Source organism: Anabas testudineus, chromosome 14 (assembly GCF_900324465.2).
Source record: "Anabas testudineus chromosome 14, fAnaTes1.2, whole genome shotgun sequence".
In the NCBI taxonomy this organism is placed as follows: Eukaryota; Metazoa; Chordata; class Actinopteri; order Anabantiformes; family Anabantidae; genus Anabas; species Anabas testudineus.
In genome coordinates this window covers 19,158,899-19,173,441 of record NC_046623.1, presented here as the reverse complement: position 1 = coordinate 19,173,441, position 14,543 = coordinate 19,158,899, and the positions used below count along the sequence as shown (strand labels likewise).

Here is a 14,543-nt window from a genome sequence, read left to right as displayed (position 1 = left end):
TATAAGTACAGACCTCAGGGCACAATGCCAGCTGTAAATATAATGCTGTGCATGGGCAGCCATGATGCTTAAAGGCTTTTTTGAAGATAAAAATAGTTGTTGTTGTTCCTAGTTGGGCTGGGACACATTATTCACATAGCTCCAGGGACAGGTAGAAACAAACTGTTCATACTGTAGTTTCTAATCCAACACAACACTGTGTGACTGCACCACCTGCATCAGGGGCCTGTGTTCTGAATTAAACTACACTAATAGGTAAGAACCTCCCATTGGATAATTACTGCATGGATGATTATTTTTCAGCTGCCAAAAAGTTATTGAACTCTAACTGATGCAGTGAGGAGCTTCTCATTTCTTAAACAACAGTGTCTGAAGACACATCCTGTGGTCGTGTTAATGTGTTTCAGAAGGGTCGAATTATTGGTATGAATCAAGCAAAGAAAACATCTAAAGAGATTGATGAAACTACTAAAACTGGGTTAAGGACTGTCCAACGCTTTATTAAAAACTGGAAAGATAGTGGGGAACTATCATCTTAGAAGAAGTGTGGTTGGGGATCACTTAAAAAACAAAACTCACAGCTGTGTTTAATAGTGAAAGTAAGAGCACGTCAAGGGATTGGGACTAAACAGCTACGAAGTCTTAAAAAAAAAAAACACTCGTCAGTGAGGCTATTTGGAAAAAAGGCTTCAATTTATCAGGGAGCCAAAGACTGGACTGGAAGGTCATGTGGTCTGATGAGTCCAGATTCACCCTGTTCCAGAGTGATCAGGGTAAGAAGAGAAGGGGGTCCAAGGCAATAAAAAGTCCAAGGCACGACCTTGGACTTTTTATTTTGGCGGGCAGTGTATGATTTCTGTGATTGATAACTACTTTTACTGTAGTTAACACATGTTAAATGTCACCACAAGTAAAATCTTTAAACAAGTCTGAGTACTATATTTATTAGTGGTTTAAATACTAATATCATTTGGGGAGGGGAGGGAGCAAACAACAATCTCAGCTCAATTACTGCACCCTGTTCTGCAGTGGCACATTTCTGCCTCCCCCTGCTGCTTCTTTGTGCCACTACTTCTTGTCCTGTGAAATAACTAAATGGTCCCTACACACATTTGAAAAGAAATCTAGCATTTGGGTAAAAACTAGAGTAAATGATTATGTCTATAAAGTGCAGGTGATTGTCTTTCTGGGAAAAGCTTTTGTTGGCACATCTGGACTAGTGGAGTAAAAAATATGTTCAGTACTGTTCACTGTGACTGTGAAAGGTTAAAAGCACTTCCTACAAGGATTTGTTTGTGGCCTATGTAAGATGTACTTGTATTAACAACACACCTCTGTACTGTGTTGCTGAAAAGCAGCAGTTTTAACACCTTTATTCTATGGACTCACACATATAGTAGATGCCAACTGCTGCCTCTGGATGTCCACACAGCTGGTTTGTTTTACATCATTCCTCATTCAGACAGCTGATGTGGCCTTAAAAAAGTCTCCGTTTTTCAACATATTGCTTTGGTTGTGTTGCGCTGTCAGTTCTGCTGTGAATGCTAAAAATGCACTGACTGATGGCGTAATTATAACTCACTCACCAACTGTTGTCTGGATCTGGGCTGCCCCCCCCTTCCTTTCTCGCTCCATTCATGGCATCTTCAATTTTACTAAGATCTTTTTTTCTTCTATGTACTGTTAATCACTCTGAAATCTCACTTTAAAAACAAGATGTAAAAACCTTGTTTATAGTAATAATGACTTTGAAGACAACTAACTAGTCAGTGCCTGCAGCCTGTTGGGCACAGAAGTAAAAGCCTCATTACAGAGCTGCTGGTTTGAAGCTAAATGTTGATCAGATGAGAAGGTAGATCATCTTATAAAGTGTGGCTGTAAAATCCTAAATGGCTGCTACAAATACTGTACGGTATGTTGTGTTGGAAAAGAACTGCAGACTCTTTTTATAGCACTTGTGCAGGAATGTTCTGCTGTGCAGCTCAGTGGGTAGAAACAGTGCCAGGGTCACCGACTCCCAGACTATATGCTGCCATTAAGAAATATTAAAAACTTACATGAAAGCAACAAACGAAAACAACATTCGAAACAATGCAGAAAGTTTGGTTAAAGAAGAATTATGTGCGAAGGAGGGTTGGTTTTAATATTACCAAGCTGAAGAAGCGCATTCATTGAGGCTTTTGCGTCTGTTCTTCAGTCACAGATGTGCCTCATGCCCTAAACACGTGCTGTGCTGCAAACAGCAGGATGGAGTCACAGTTTGAATGTAATTCGTGTGAGAACACGTCAACAGAGATAGATTTAGCATCCTGCTCAATTTACCATCTACCAGTGTGGATTCCATGATTTCATGTACAGTGCAGGAGCTGACGGATTACTAACACTAACATGAATTAGAACGTTTTTTGTGTTGAAGATATTTTATAATGAAATAAAGTATTTCACAAATTCAAATGATGTTGGGGTTAGAGGGTTACCAAAGTTATTGCTATTCTCATTACTGCATTATGTACGCCCACCATCCTCCCTTTCACCACTGTCTTGAAACTTGTGTTAAAAAAAATGTCACATTCAAAAACATCTAATTGAAAATGTCGACAGTACAAGCATCAAATAAAAAGTCTGTGGTGCAGTGTAAAAATGTGTTCGTTTATTTTTTCTTTAGACTTTGGCTACTTGCTAAAATCGTTTTCTGAGCCTTGTTTACTTGGAATAATCCACATTTCTGACCAGGTGAAAATCATCTCAGACCAATCCATTAAGAAGAAGTTGTATTTTCTGTGAAACTTGGAACAATTACTCACTATAATGATGCTGTGTGTTGATGGGACTCATTAAACACATGCGAACATTGGAACATGTTGAATATGTTGCTGTTCCATGTGTGTAGCTGTGGCTCCGACAGCCTGTGAGTGTCTGATTTTAGTAAGACGCCACAGACACTTCCAGACCAACAGCAAAAAGCACATGAAGAGACAGAGACAGAGAGGCGGGCGGGGGCATGTTTGGAGCTCTACTACTGTTCCTAAAATAAAAGTATCGGGGGTGACAGCTGCTGTGTGTCCTGAAGCAGGTGGGCTGAGCTATATGTCAGTCACAGGGGGAAGGGATGGACTCAAGAGTTTCCTGGTGGCAGAGGCTACTTCACACGAGTGGAGTCAATGTGGAGACAAGTGCAGGGACTCAACTGGCCCCTGGCTGTCAGTAAGACACCGTCAGTGCCGCTAATTTCCTTGATCTCTTCCTGTGTGGTTTTGTTTCTAATTAGAGAAGCAAAAATAAAGCTCGTTTGAGCCGTGAGTGAACTGTGCTTTTAGAGATGCTGGTACAGCACAAAGTTAACATTCCTCACTGCTTCTTCACATATTTTAATTAAAATTCTTTTAAGAATATTTATTTAAACACTGAAATAGTTTATTTTGAACTGGTCCATCTTTTACGTCACAGATGGAAAAATGCTTCACTTGAGCATCTGAATCAAGTTCAAGAGCTGCAGCCAGTGGATTCCAGCTGTCCGTCTCAGGGTGCTCAGACTCTTTTAAAGTTTACTGTAGTAAATTTCATGTTTGTGGAAAGCAAAACTGTTGCATCTCACTAAGTGTAATCGAGTGTAGTCAGACTTCATGAAGGTCTGTGGAAATCCTTGTCAGAAAAAAATGGGATAATGAGACCTTTGCAAATCCTGAGGCAGCAATTTAGAGTTTGAAAAGTCATCTGGAAAAGGCTCCACTCATTAGCTTTCTGTCTGGACATAAACAAGCTCTCACTAGTGCAATTCTATTAGGTAACTGAAGTCTAAACCAGGGTTTTTGGGCTGCGGGGGCAGGAGATGAGAACTCTAAAGCACATGAACCAAATCATGCAGACACTAATGAACTTGACAGATTTCTTACACTGAATATGAATGAATGAGGCGACTTTTTCTTCTACAGTGAAAACTGAGCACCACTGGAATCTGACCACTCCCAACTGTCAGGTAAAATGTACCAGGTGAGAGGTGCCATAAACCCTTACACGATCACCACCATTAGTTTAAAGAAATCTTCAGTGAGACTCCACTTGAAGCTCCAACAGAAATTTGGCTTAAATTAGTCTGAATTGACATAAAAACAGTTTTAACAACTGTGTTTAACAAAGAGTGGAGCTAAACAAGACTTCTACCTCCAGTTAACAGCTCACACACAGACCCCACTGATCCCTCCCACCCCCAGAGTGTTGAGACCCCCGACAGTAGGCTGCAGTCTGACCACACTCAGCTTCATATTACTTATTTATAGCAGCGTGTTCCCCAGAGGGTCAAAGTAATTGAAACCACTTGTGTTGCCGGGACTGATACGGGGAAGTGGGGCGGTCATAACCACCCACTCACCCGTCTTCTCCCTCAGTCTACATAGAGACGGCTCTGAATCGAACCCTATTCTACAAAGGAAATGATGTTTGTTTCTTACTATTCCTTTTATGCAAGAAGTCTTATTTCCTCACAAATTCTCAGTTCACAATAAATCAATGAATTTAACAGCTTCATTTGAGGGACCCTGCATTTGTAAAGTGGTTAAGTTTACTTCTGTTAAACTGAAGGAAACACTAATGTCTTCAAATAGAACCACGCAGCTCAGAACGAAGCCTGTGCAGCTTTAAGTTGGTCCACTTTATGAAAAAATAAAGTAGCAGTACTCAAAGCTCGGCCCACCTCCCCGCCCACCACAGCCATACCAACAACACAGATACAAAGCAGTCCAAAGAAGGCAGTGAAACCAAACTTACCATTTTCTTTTCTTTGTCTCTCAATTCTTTTAGACTCCTGATTCCACACTTTACGTCCCGTCTGTCTCTTGCTGAGCTCTGCTCAAAGTTGAGGTGTGTCAGGCAGATAAAAATGAGACTGAGTTGCTGCTATAATGCTGCATGAGGCCTTCACTGACCAAGTCAAAGTCAGGCAGCCACCTCTCTCTTTCTCTCCCCTCTCCGCTGTCTTGCTCTCTTGTCAGCTTTTCCAATAGCAAACTGCTCCCCACCTCTTTTGGCCAAGTCCCTGAGCTGTGGGCTGTTTCCTGGACTCCCGTGACCCAGCGGCCTCCCTCTCTTTCTTTTCTCTCTCTTTTTTTGATGGCTGCTGCTCTGCTGTGGAGTCTTGTTGCTCCAGCCCTGCGCCTCTCTCAGTTGCAGCCCTGCCTTCCTGCCAGATTTAGATCCAGAGACACACGTGGGCTTCTGGTTTGAAGTTTAAAGAGGCGGGATTTGTCTGAGAGTGTTGTGTTGCCAGGACGACCCCTACTTCTCGCACAGTCTGAGGCCGGCCCCTCATGTGTTATTGAGAGTACGTATATGGGGGCGTGTTTGGATTATTTTCCAGTAGAATATTTAACAGAAACATAGTGAGATCCATCTGCTGGACTGTGTGTGCATCAGCTGCAACAAACCAGAACCGTGGCTGTGAAAGTTGAAAGACATCTTACTTAGTAACTGTTCTCTTTACACACCGAAGTTGGAAACACTAAGATATGATTGAGAGTTTACACTGAAATGTAAAGAAACAAAACACACACACACACACACACACACACACACACACACAAAACCTCATTGAACAATCTAATTACCTTTTACAACCAACAGCTACTCACTCAAAGTTAAACCTGAAGGCTTTGCAGCAGTTTCTTCCAGAAATTCCAGTGTAGATGGTTTCAAATAGATCATGTAATCCCAGGTGTTAAAACATCCTAACATACGGCATGTTTCTGTGCAGGAAACCAGTGATCTGAGTTCTCCAGGTAGAGTTACCTGTCATTTTAAGTAGAAATTAAAACAGAAAAAACAAAAAGCTTTATTTAGAAACTCATCAGTCTTATGATGTGAAACGATGAGATACAGTCAAGAAATGCAGCATTACAGTGAACACTGTAGTCTCCAGAGATATGCTGTAATAACTAGATCCCAGTGAAAGGCCCAAGTGTACAACTGTCCAAGAAGACAAGCACATACAAGTGCACTCCCTGAAAAACAGATGCCTCACTGCTCTTGAACTGGCTGTACAGTTAAAAGCAAACTGCGCTCAGACACTGTGTGTAGGTGACTGAGGCCAGCTGGCTTTGAGTGAAGCAGTCAGGAAAATCCTACTAAGATAGGCAAACTGGAAGGAAAGGTTGCAGTGGGCCAATATGCCCAAACAATGGCCTTCAGATGAAGTTGGAGGTATCTGCACCACAATCAGCATAGATACCAGTCCATACTGAAGAGATATGTCCAAACTGTTTGAATGTCCTAATTCTGTAGCACAACAACTTCAGCGTTAACTGAAGAAGAAAGTAGCTGCTGAAATACTCTTTGTGATAGTTTGTGCTCAACCACTAGACTCAAATCCCATCAAGCTATTGTGGCAGAAACTGGACTGAGTTCGGGAATGCTGTCTAACCAGCACAGCAGATCTTTAGAACGATCTGTAGAAGGCCTGGGAGGAAATCAGACCTGAAAGAAACTGATCAGTAGAAGCCACAGAGTTGTCAGGCAGTTACTGTTGAAGTCCAACATGCAGACTTGATTTAACTATTGTTCTAAACTGTGAGCTCATATCTGTATCTCTTTGCATACTTGTGTGATATTGTGGATATAATTCAACATAAACAAAGCTCAGGCCTACAATGATGTACAAGAGGGGCACTACTTTAATCTTGAAAGTCACCATGGCCTTTTCAAAAGGTCTTCACAGGCCACCAGTGGAAATGGCTTTAAGCTAATCAGACTTCTTAATTTCAGCCAAATACACATTTGAGAATTTTAACAGTAGCACATGTATTGCATATTTCCACTCACTGCAGTCTACAGTTTTTTCTTGTTCTCATTACTGGTTATCTTTTAAGTAAAGCCCAAGTTTCAAATAATTCTTTAGATAGTAAATTTTGATTTAAAATAAATTTTCCAATACTAAAACTGTGACAGGATGTGGGGTCAACTGAAATTCAACACAGTCTGAAAAAACAAAAAAAAAAAAAAACAATTATTGGGTTTTGTTTTCTTTGCTTTAGTTTGCAAATTAGCGCCGCCTGCTTCCTGGCAAAGGTTATAGAACAAGTGTGAGGTGTGCCAACTCTTCAGTCTGAGCAGCAAACAGGAAATTAGCCCTGACTGCCTGTCATATTAGATATTTCCTAACTGTAGGCCATTAAAAACACAGAATAGGCTCTGGAAGAGGACTGAGCAGGTAAAGTCCATCAACAAGGTGAGCAGGAAATACCAAAATAAGTCCCAAATCTGAAGATCCAGAAACAGGTGACAGGCAAAAAGGTCCAGTAACAGACAGAATCACACAGAACTGAGACAAACAGGCAATCGGCTAAACAGAGAGCAGAAGATCCTACAACAATCTGACGAGGAGGGAAGGCTGGCCGAGGACTTTTATAGTGGCTGTGATTATGCTGATGCAATACAGGTGAGTGGGTGGGCGGGTCAGGTAGAAACAGAGAAAAGAGGAGTAAGGAAATGAGAGTGTGAACAGAGGAATGCTAAACAGAGCATGAGTACGATTAGAACCAGTTATAGATTCTACTGATCAGTGGAGCTAATATCCCTAATACTGAGTGGACAAACTGACACGTGTGCTGGATGTGAGTATAGTTTATATAGCAGCAGCTTTTCACTGCTACTAGGAGTGAGTGCACATACTGGACAGTCAGCATATGAGCTCAGAGGAGAGAGAAAGACAGGGAACAATTTAGAGAATGCAAATTCCTCTCCTCCACTTTAATGCTCTGTGGCCTGACGGAGAGGGAGGATAAAGCCTCACAAAGCTTCTTCTATAAAGCTCCACTTTCCTTTTTCCCCTCTGCACTCGTCCTCCGTCTCTTCACAGCCACACTGATCCCGTTCTCCTGCCTGCTTGCTTGTAGTGAGGCTGGTTTTGTCGGTTAGGGGAACACTTCATGCTTTGATGTTAACATCCAACAGCTCCACAAGGTGCTCCATTATTAAAACAGGTTAAAATCCTTGCACATATCCATAGAAGTGGTTCAGCTGCAGATATGTCCGTGCCCCAAAATGAAACAGCATTGGTTAAAGTTGATCATTTCATTCATTCTAATTTCAACCATTTTGTTTTTGCCTCTTACTGCAAAATGAGCCACAATGGAAACACAGTTACTCTTTCACAAGCAGAGAAAAAGCGAATCATTGTTTTAATGGGTGAGGGGAGTCATGAATCTTAACTGGGCAGCTGGGACTAAGGCTGCAGACACCAGGGGAACCCAAGTGTTGTTCTCTGGGCTGCAGCTGGAGCGCCACTCGATGATGTATTAATCAATACATAAATAGGGAAATCCATAATAGACTTGTTTTAAAAGAGCGAAGAAACCCAGAGAAAGAAGTTTTATAACGAAGAGACGCAGAGAAAGAGGAAGAGGAGCTGGAGCACGAGTGTATGAGGAGCTAGAAATAAATGTCAGTGAGTGGGGTTAAAGTTAAAGGCTGCTGTTTTCTTAATTAAAATAAACCAAATTAAAAAATGAAATTAAATCCTACAGCTCACCAGCAGGATCATTTGAAAGATTTCACTGCAGTGAGTGAAAACAGGTTTTTCATTCTCATTACCAGCTCTTCAGTGGCAGGTCCTTGTTCTTTCACTAGTAATTAGTCCAATTGATTGTATCCTGTTTACATGCTCCACCGTAAGCTGTTAGACAAAAGGTCAAGTATGTGCAACATGCTGAATCCAGCTGTACACAGCTGGCTACTTTTAAAAAGATGGATTTTAAGTGCTGACATGCCACTATGGTAGTTTACCACAGCAGCAGCAGCCTTCATTAGTCATATGTTACACTGAAATTTGTCCAGTGAGCAGCCACATCCAGCGCACAGGGGGCTAGCAAGGAGGGACACACCTCGGGGTGTGAGACAGGGTTTGAACCAGTAACGTTCTGTGGTTGTGGCCCCGTCGTTATCAGAACATGTCCTCCTGACGTTACTCAGTAGAATATTCTGTTTGTCTCAAATAAAACCTGTAAATATCCCATGATCCACGAGGATTGAGACAGTACACAGGGGAACGCAAAGCAGTGCCGGTAAAAAACAACTCATTTATCTTTACTTTAGTGGGTATGCAGGTATAGTGTGAAATAAAAAACTGTCACAGATAAAGAATTTACAGAGTTACACGTCACAGAGCAGCGATTTGATTTGAGGATGTCTGCATATAGTTGAACAAAGGACATTAAATCATGTTACATTAGTCAGTACTGTATATTTATTAGTATACCATTATATTATTAGTAAAATAAATCAACCCTGTATCCTGAAGGTTGTTTCCTGTGCAACAGAGCTGCAACGCGACTGCATTTTTGTAGTAAATATAATCATCATGTTTTGATGCAGCACAAACTGTTGGATGGACGAAACATCATTTATTAACAGAGAGTGAGTTGAAAGAAGGTGTTAGAGGTGGATGGAGGGTGAAGAAGGGACAGGACTGCCAATTCACAGAGCAGAGTTTGAGACCACCTATGTGGTTTCAAACTCTGGTTTGAGATTGAGATTCATATTTTTGGTTGCATTGATGACCCCCACAGAAACTATTTGTGGCTGCAGTTTAACTGTATAAGAACAGAACTGCTATTGAAGAAATTGCTATGAGATTTTGCTTCATTCAGTTTCCCCTGAGCCCTGCTGATTCTGATGATCCACTAGTTTTTTCCCCAGGTTGATGTTTATGATTCTGTCGACAACTATCAGATGGAAAATACACTGGCTGTCCAAAAAGTCACACTATAATATTTCGTTGCCTTTAGCTTTGATTACTGCACATATTCACTATGGCATAATTTCAACCAGCTTCTGTAATGTCTCAACATTTGTTTCCGTCCAGAGTTGCATTCATTTTTTACCAAGATCTTGTTTTGATGGATAGTCGAACGCTGTACAAAGTCTTCTCTAGCACATCCCAAAGATTCTCAGTGGGATTAAGTTCTGGACTCTGTTGGGTTAAGGTCTGGACTCTATTGGGTTAGGTTTTGGACTCTGTGGGGTTAAGTTCTGGACTCTGTGGGGATAAGGTCTGGACTCTATTGGGTTAGGTTTTGGACTCTGTGGGGTTAAGTTCTGGACTCTGTGGGGTTAAGGTCTGGACTCTATTGGGTTAGGTTCTGGACTCTGTGGTGGAACAATCCATGTGTGAAGATGATGAGTCCTGCTCCCCTTAACCCAGTTTTAGTAGTTTCATCAATCTCCTTACGTTTTCTTTGATTCATTCCAATAATTTGACCCTTCTGAAGCAGATTAACATCTTTTCCACGACCATCAGGATGCATGTTACACTGCATCAGTTAGGGTTCAATATCTTGTTTCCAGCTGAAACATAATCATCCATGCAGTAATTATCCAGTGGGAGGCTCTTACCTATTTGCTTAGATAAATCCAGGTGGTGACTTCTTTTTGGACGGGCAGTGTATATGCTGTTTTTTCATAGAATCACGCTCACAGCAGAGAAAACCGGGTACAAGACATCTAAACAGGTTTATTTCTTGTTTTCTTACTCATCAAAGTGATAAAAGTGATGGCTACATTATGCTTCCAACTCTTCCTGCTCCTGGTTTTTTGTTCACTCTGAAGTTACTTTGCTTTTAAGGCTCCACCTTTTTGATGTTTAATTCATCCAATTCTATTATTTCTGCCTGTGAGAAAGGCTTGAATAACAAATAAACCAATCTGTATCTTTACCGTTTGTTCTGTCACTGTGTAAATCCAAGTCTGTGTATATAGATGAGACAACAACCTCTCACTGTTTGCTATAGTGTCTCTGTCCTGTCCATCATTCATACATCTGTTGGCTTTAGCTCTTCTATCTCCCTTCAGGAAAGGCTCTGTACATCATTCCTATAGTGAGGCATAAATTGATGTTGTTGTTTTTTTTATTGTGCTCTTGTGTGAATCATACCTAAGGCAGAGAAATCCCTAATCTGGATCACTCCTGGGTTGCTTCGCTCTGTGTATGAAAACAGCCAATTACAGGTCCAGACTGGCTGGGCAGGATTTTAGAGCTGGCCCAAATGCAGGCAACCTTGGATGAATGTGAATTCTGTCACAAATGTCATCATGAATAAATATGGCTGTTTATTTCCAACTCCAGAATCACATAGCACTCTTTTTGTCTTCCTCTTTGAGCTGGGATTGTTCTGTTCTAAATCCCACCTCAGACATTGCTGTACTAAAACAATGAACCTAAATTCAAAGCCAATATTTTCCCCATTGTAATATCAAAAGGATCAAACGCTGAAGAACTAATTATCATAATCACATGTGAATGTTATGTGGAAATTGACTAAACAACCTAAACATCTTGTGGGACTTTTACTTTTACCGTTTCGTCTTATTTGAGCGCCAAAGAAGTTGTTTATTTCAGTAAGTAAATCCTATTTCCATTTGAGATGAGTACCTCGTATTCCACGCTACATATATTTCACACTGCTCAACAACTTATTTACTCAATAAACAAACAAACAAACAAACAAAGAATCCAAGACCTGCAATAAAAGACTCCTGAATCCATGACCATAAAATCATTTCAGTCAGCCAGCTCCATTTGTTCTGCAGTTGTAGTTGAGATAATGAAATTAGATTCAGATGCTGACTTGAGAGATGTTTGAATGATTGATCCATGAGTTTGAATTTATAATACTACACAACACAGGAATAGCTGGTTACTATTCTTTTTACTTCCAAAGTTCTGATATTCTCTCTTCTGTTCATAGGTGGACTTCTTATTTAGACGACTTTCACTTTAAGAAGGTAACACCACTCAATGTTAGCAGCTCTGGTGCGTTTGGCGTGAGGCATTCAGGGACAGTACAGAGTGTACATGGATTGGTTGAATTTGCATTAATTGTTGCAGTTACTAGGTCCTGGTGGGACTCTTCATTATTATCAGCTGCTCTCAGTGAACCAGATTGTTCCTAGAAGACATTTAAATATGTTTTTACTTAATATTCATAAATGTAACATTAACAGTATACTGTAGATATACGTGAGTATTTTTCATTCTTAGATTTCACAGCAGTGTACTCTGTTCTATGTTTCCTCTTCTTTCTTACCTTCCTCTTTGCCAGGAGGCATGTCTTTTTCCATCAGAGGAAGTGAACTCACTAAAATCACTGAGAGCGATTTGAAATCACTAACAATCAATGAAAGTGTCAGTCACTACCAGCCACTGTGAAGCACGTATACTCTAGTTGTATTCCTACACTGTCACTTGCCTTCAACTTTCTCCAAGACTGATTTTTTTTCTAAAAAAGTTACAGTTGCAGTCATTTATGTGGCTTACAGAGGATTTCTGCTGTATCACAGTCCAACAGAAACCATTCTTATTCTCGCAAACACGCTGCTGTGTGCAATAAACTGTCTCACTGTGCTGCGTTTTACAGGTTTGCATTAGTATTAGTAGTGTTGCACATGCATTTTAATGAGTAACTGTCCTTTCTGCTGGATGTGCAAATTAAGCAGAAATGCTCAGTAACTAATCACAGTGTGGTTTGCACCATGAACATCAGGAAGTAGAGATACCCACTCTAAACCTCACTGACAGGACGTGAACAGGGTCCTCTGACAGGCAAAGTCAGATGGGGACTAATTCAAAAAGGAATTGTTGCAACAAATGTGCATTTAATTTCAATATGTGACTGATTCACATTAAAGTCTCGTTAGCTGCAAAACTATAACGCACATCAAGACATCTCCCCACCAAATAAGTATTGTGATATGACATTTTTCAGCTCTGTGATAGAGAATGAAAGTCATCCACCACACACAAACACAAAAGTTGAGCCAGGATTAAGTTTTTAGCCAGATGTCCCTACATTCTGCTGCAGAGCTGTCTGCACCCACGCTGTATAAACGCATTTTTTTTTTTTTTTTTACAAAATCCTAATGTTAGTCTGCTTGTGGCCTTATGGTCAGTCTACTGTGGCTCTGACCTGCTTTACTGTTACTAATACACACTGTATACACTGAAAGCAGCATATTATCAGAGCAGCAGCAACTCTGTCTGTGTCTCCACAGGATGCATTCAATCTTGTGAAGGCCACTTGCATTTCAGCAGCAGTAGACATTGAATCAAACTCATAAAAAACATACACAGGCTCTAACTGGACTTTCATCTTGCAGTTTTCTAAAGACTTGACTTGATTTTGCCTTTTAAGACTTGTTAAATGTGCAACTTCAGCCCTGATTTGAGCTCAAAAGGCATAGAAACTGTTGTGTAGTGTCGAACGTAAGAGTAAGGCCCCATTATAACAAACCTGAAGGGAAAAATGTACAGTTTCACTGTAAAAGATTAATGTAATGGAGTCAGACAGACAGGCCTCATGAAGAGACTAACCTGTAAAGACAGCTCTATTCTCTCGTGGGCTCCAGAACAGTTTGAGAGTCAGGGGAAGTTTTGACATTTGGGAGATTTGAATTAAAAGAGACAACAGTTACATAAAGACAAGCCCAGCAGGTTAATGAGCCACTGCCAGGCTCCAACCATCTGTTTCGCTTGTAATAGAAACTTGTGGCAACTTGCCCAGTTACGAAGGGTGCCATTCACAATTTACACACCTCCAACTTCACCTCTAGACCTATGCGTGTATGTGAACCAGTGGTGTGCTATTACTGAGCTGCAAAGTTGAACAGAAGGCTGTTAGAATTTAGCATTTCATATTACAGTGCTGGAGTGCAGGATGTATCTGAGGTGACTCACACAATGGTTATTAAGGCATCGAAAGGACTGAACTATTCTATTATGGGCACTTTTTTATATTTTATTACTACAATGCATGTGTGAAATAAGTCAAAACACTGCAAACTGTTCATGCTCAATACACATGAAGCTGCAGAGAGGTCGATGGCAGGATGGCCAAGAGGAGGTAGAGGATACTCATTAAATTTGAGAGTGGGTACAGAGTGCTGAGCAGCATTTGTTTCCAGATAATTAAGATACAGTATGAGCTACAGGTGACAGTGATGCCAACAAAGATGGTGGCAGCTTTGCTCCTTAGTGAGCAGAGCCTGCTGGTCTGACAGACCGCAGGGCTTTACAGAGTGTCCTTATGTTACTGAGACACCACGAAGTGTCACAGAATTACGATCTGAAAGACAAAGTTCACCTATGGGATGTCATCGAATGCCACATAAAATGACAAGAACCTGTTATTAGAGCGCTCCACTGACTCCCACCCACAGCTTCTCTGTAAATGTGTGACCTCTATGAGTTTTAAGGACATGGAACCACAGCCCTAGATCCAGACATTATGTAACATAGTGCATGTCCTTCTCCTGCTGTTTCCTAACCTGACTAGAAAGAAATGAAGGCAACGGCGGAATGGTGATAAATCAGAAAGATCTTGGACTATAAGGGACCAACTTCACAAGCATTCGGATAGTGTAGGTATGATTAAAACATCCTTGTTTCATTTTTAGACGAGACTTTCTCACTACTCTACTTACTACTGGAAGCAAAGTAACAAATGGAAATAATACTATGTTGAGCAATTTTAATCTCCATGACTAATCAGCTTGATTCTTAT

General features: G+C 40.8%; 1 protein-coding gene across 1 annotated transcript in view; it reads right to left on the bottom strand.

Moving 5' to 3' along the window:
- Positions 1-5,203, bottom strand: part of sgcd (sarcoglycan, delta (dystrophin-associated glycoprotein)) — a 103,513-nt gene extending 98,310 nt beyond the window's left edge. The window contains exon 1 of the mRNA XM_026373067.1: positions 4,765-5,203. Coding sequence (XP_026228852.1) covers positions 4,765-4,767 — 3 coding nt within the window. The 5' untranslated portion in view covers positions 4,768-5,203. The remainder of the gene's footprint in view (positions 1-4,764) is intronic.
- Between the last annotated feature and the right edge of the window lie 9,340 nt (positions 5,204-14,543).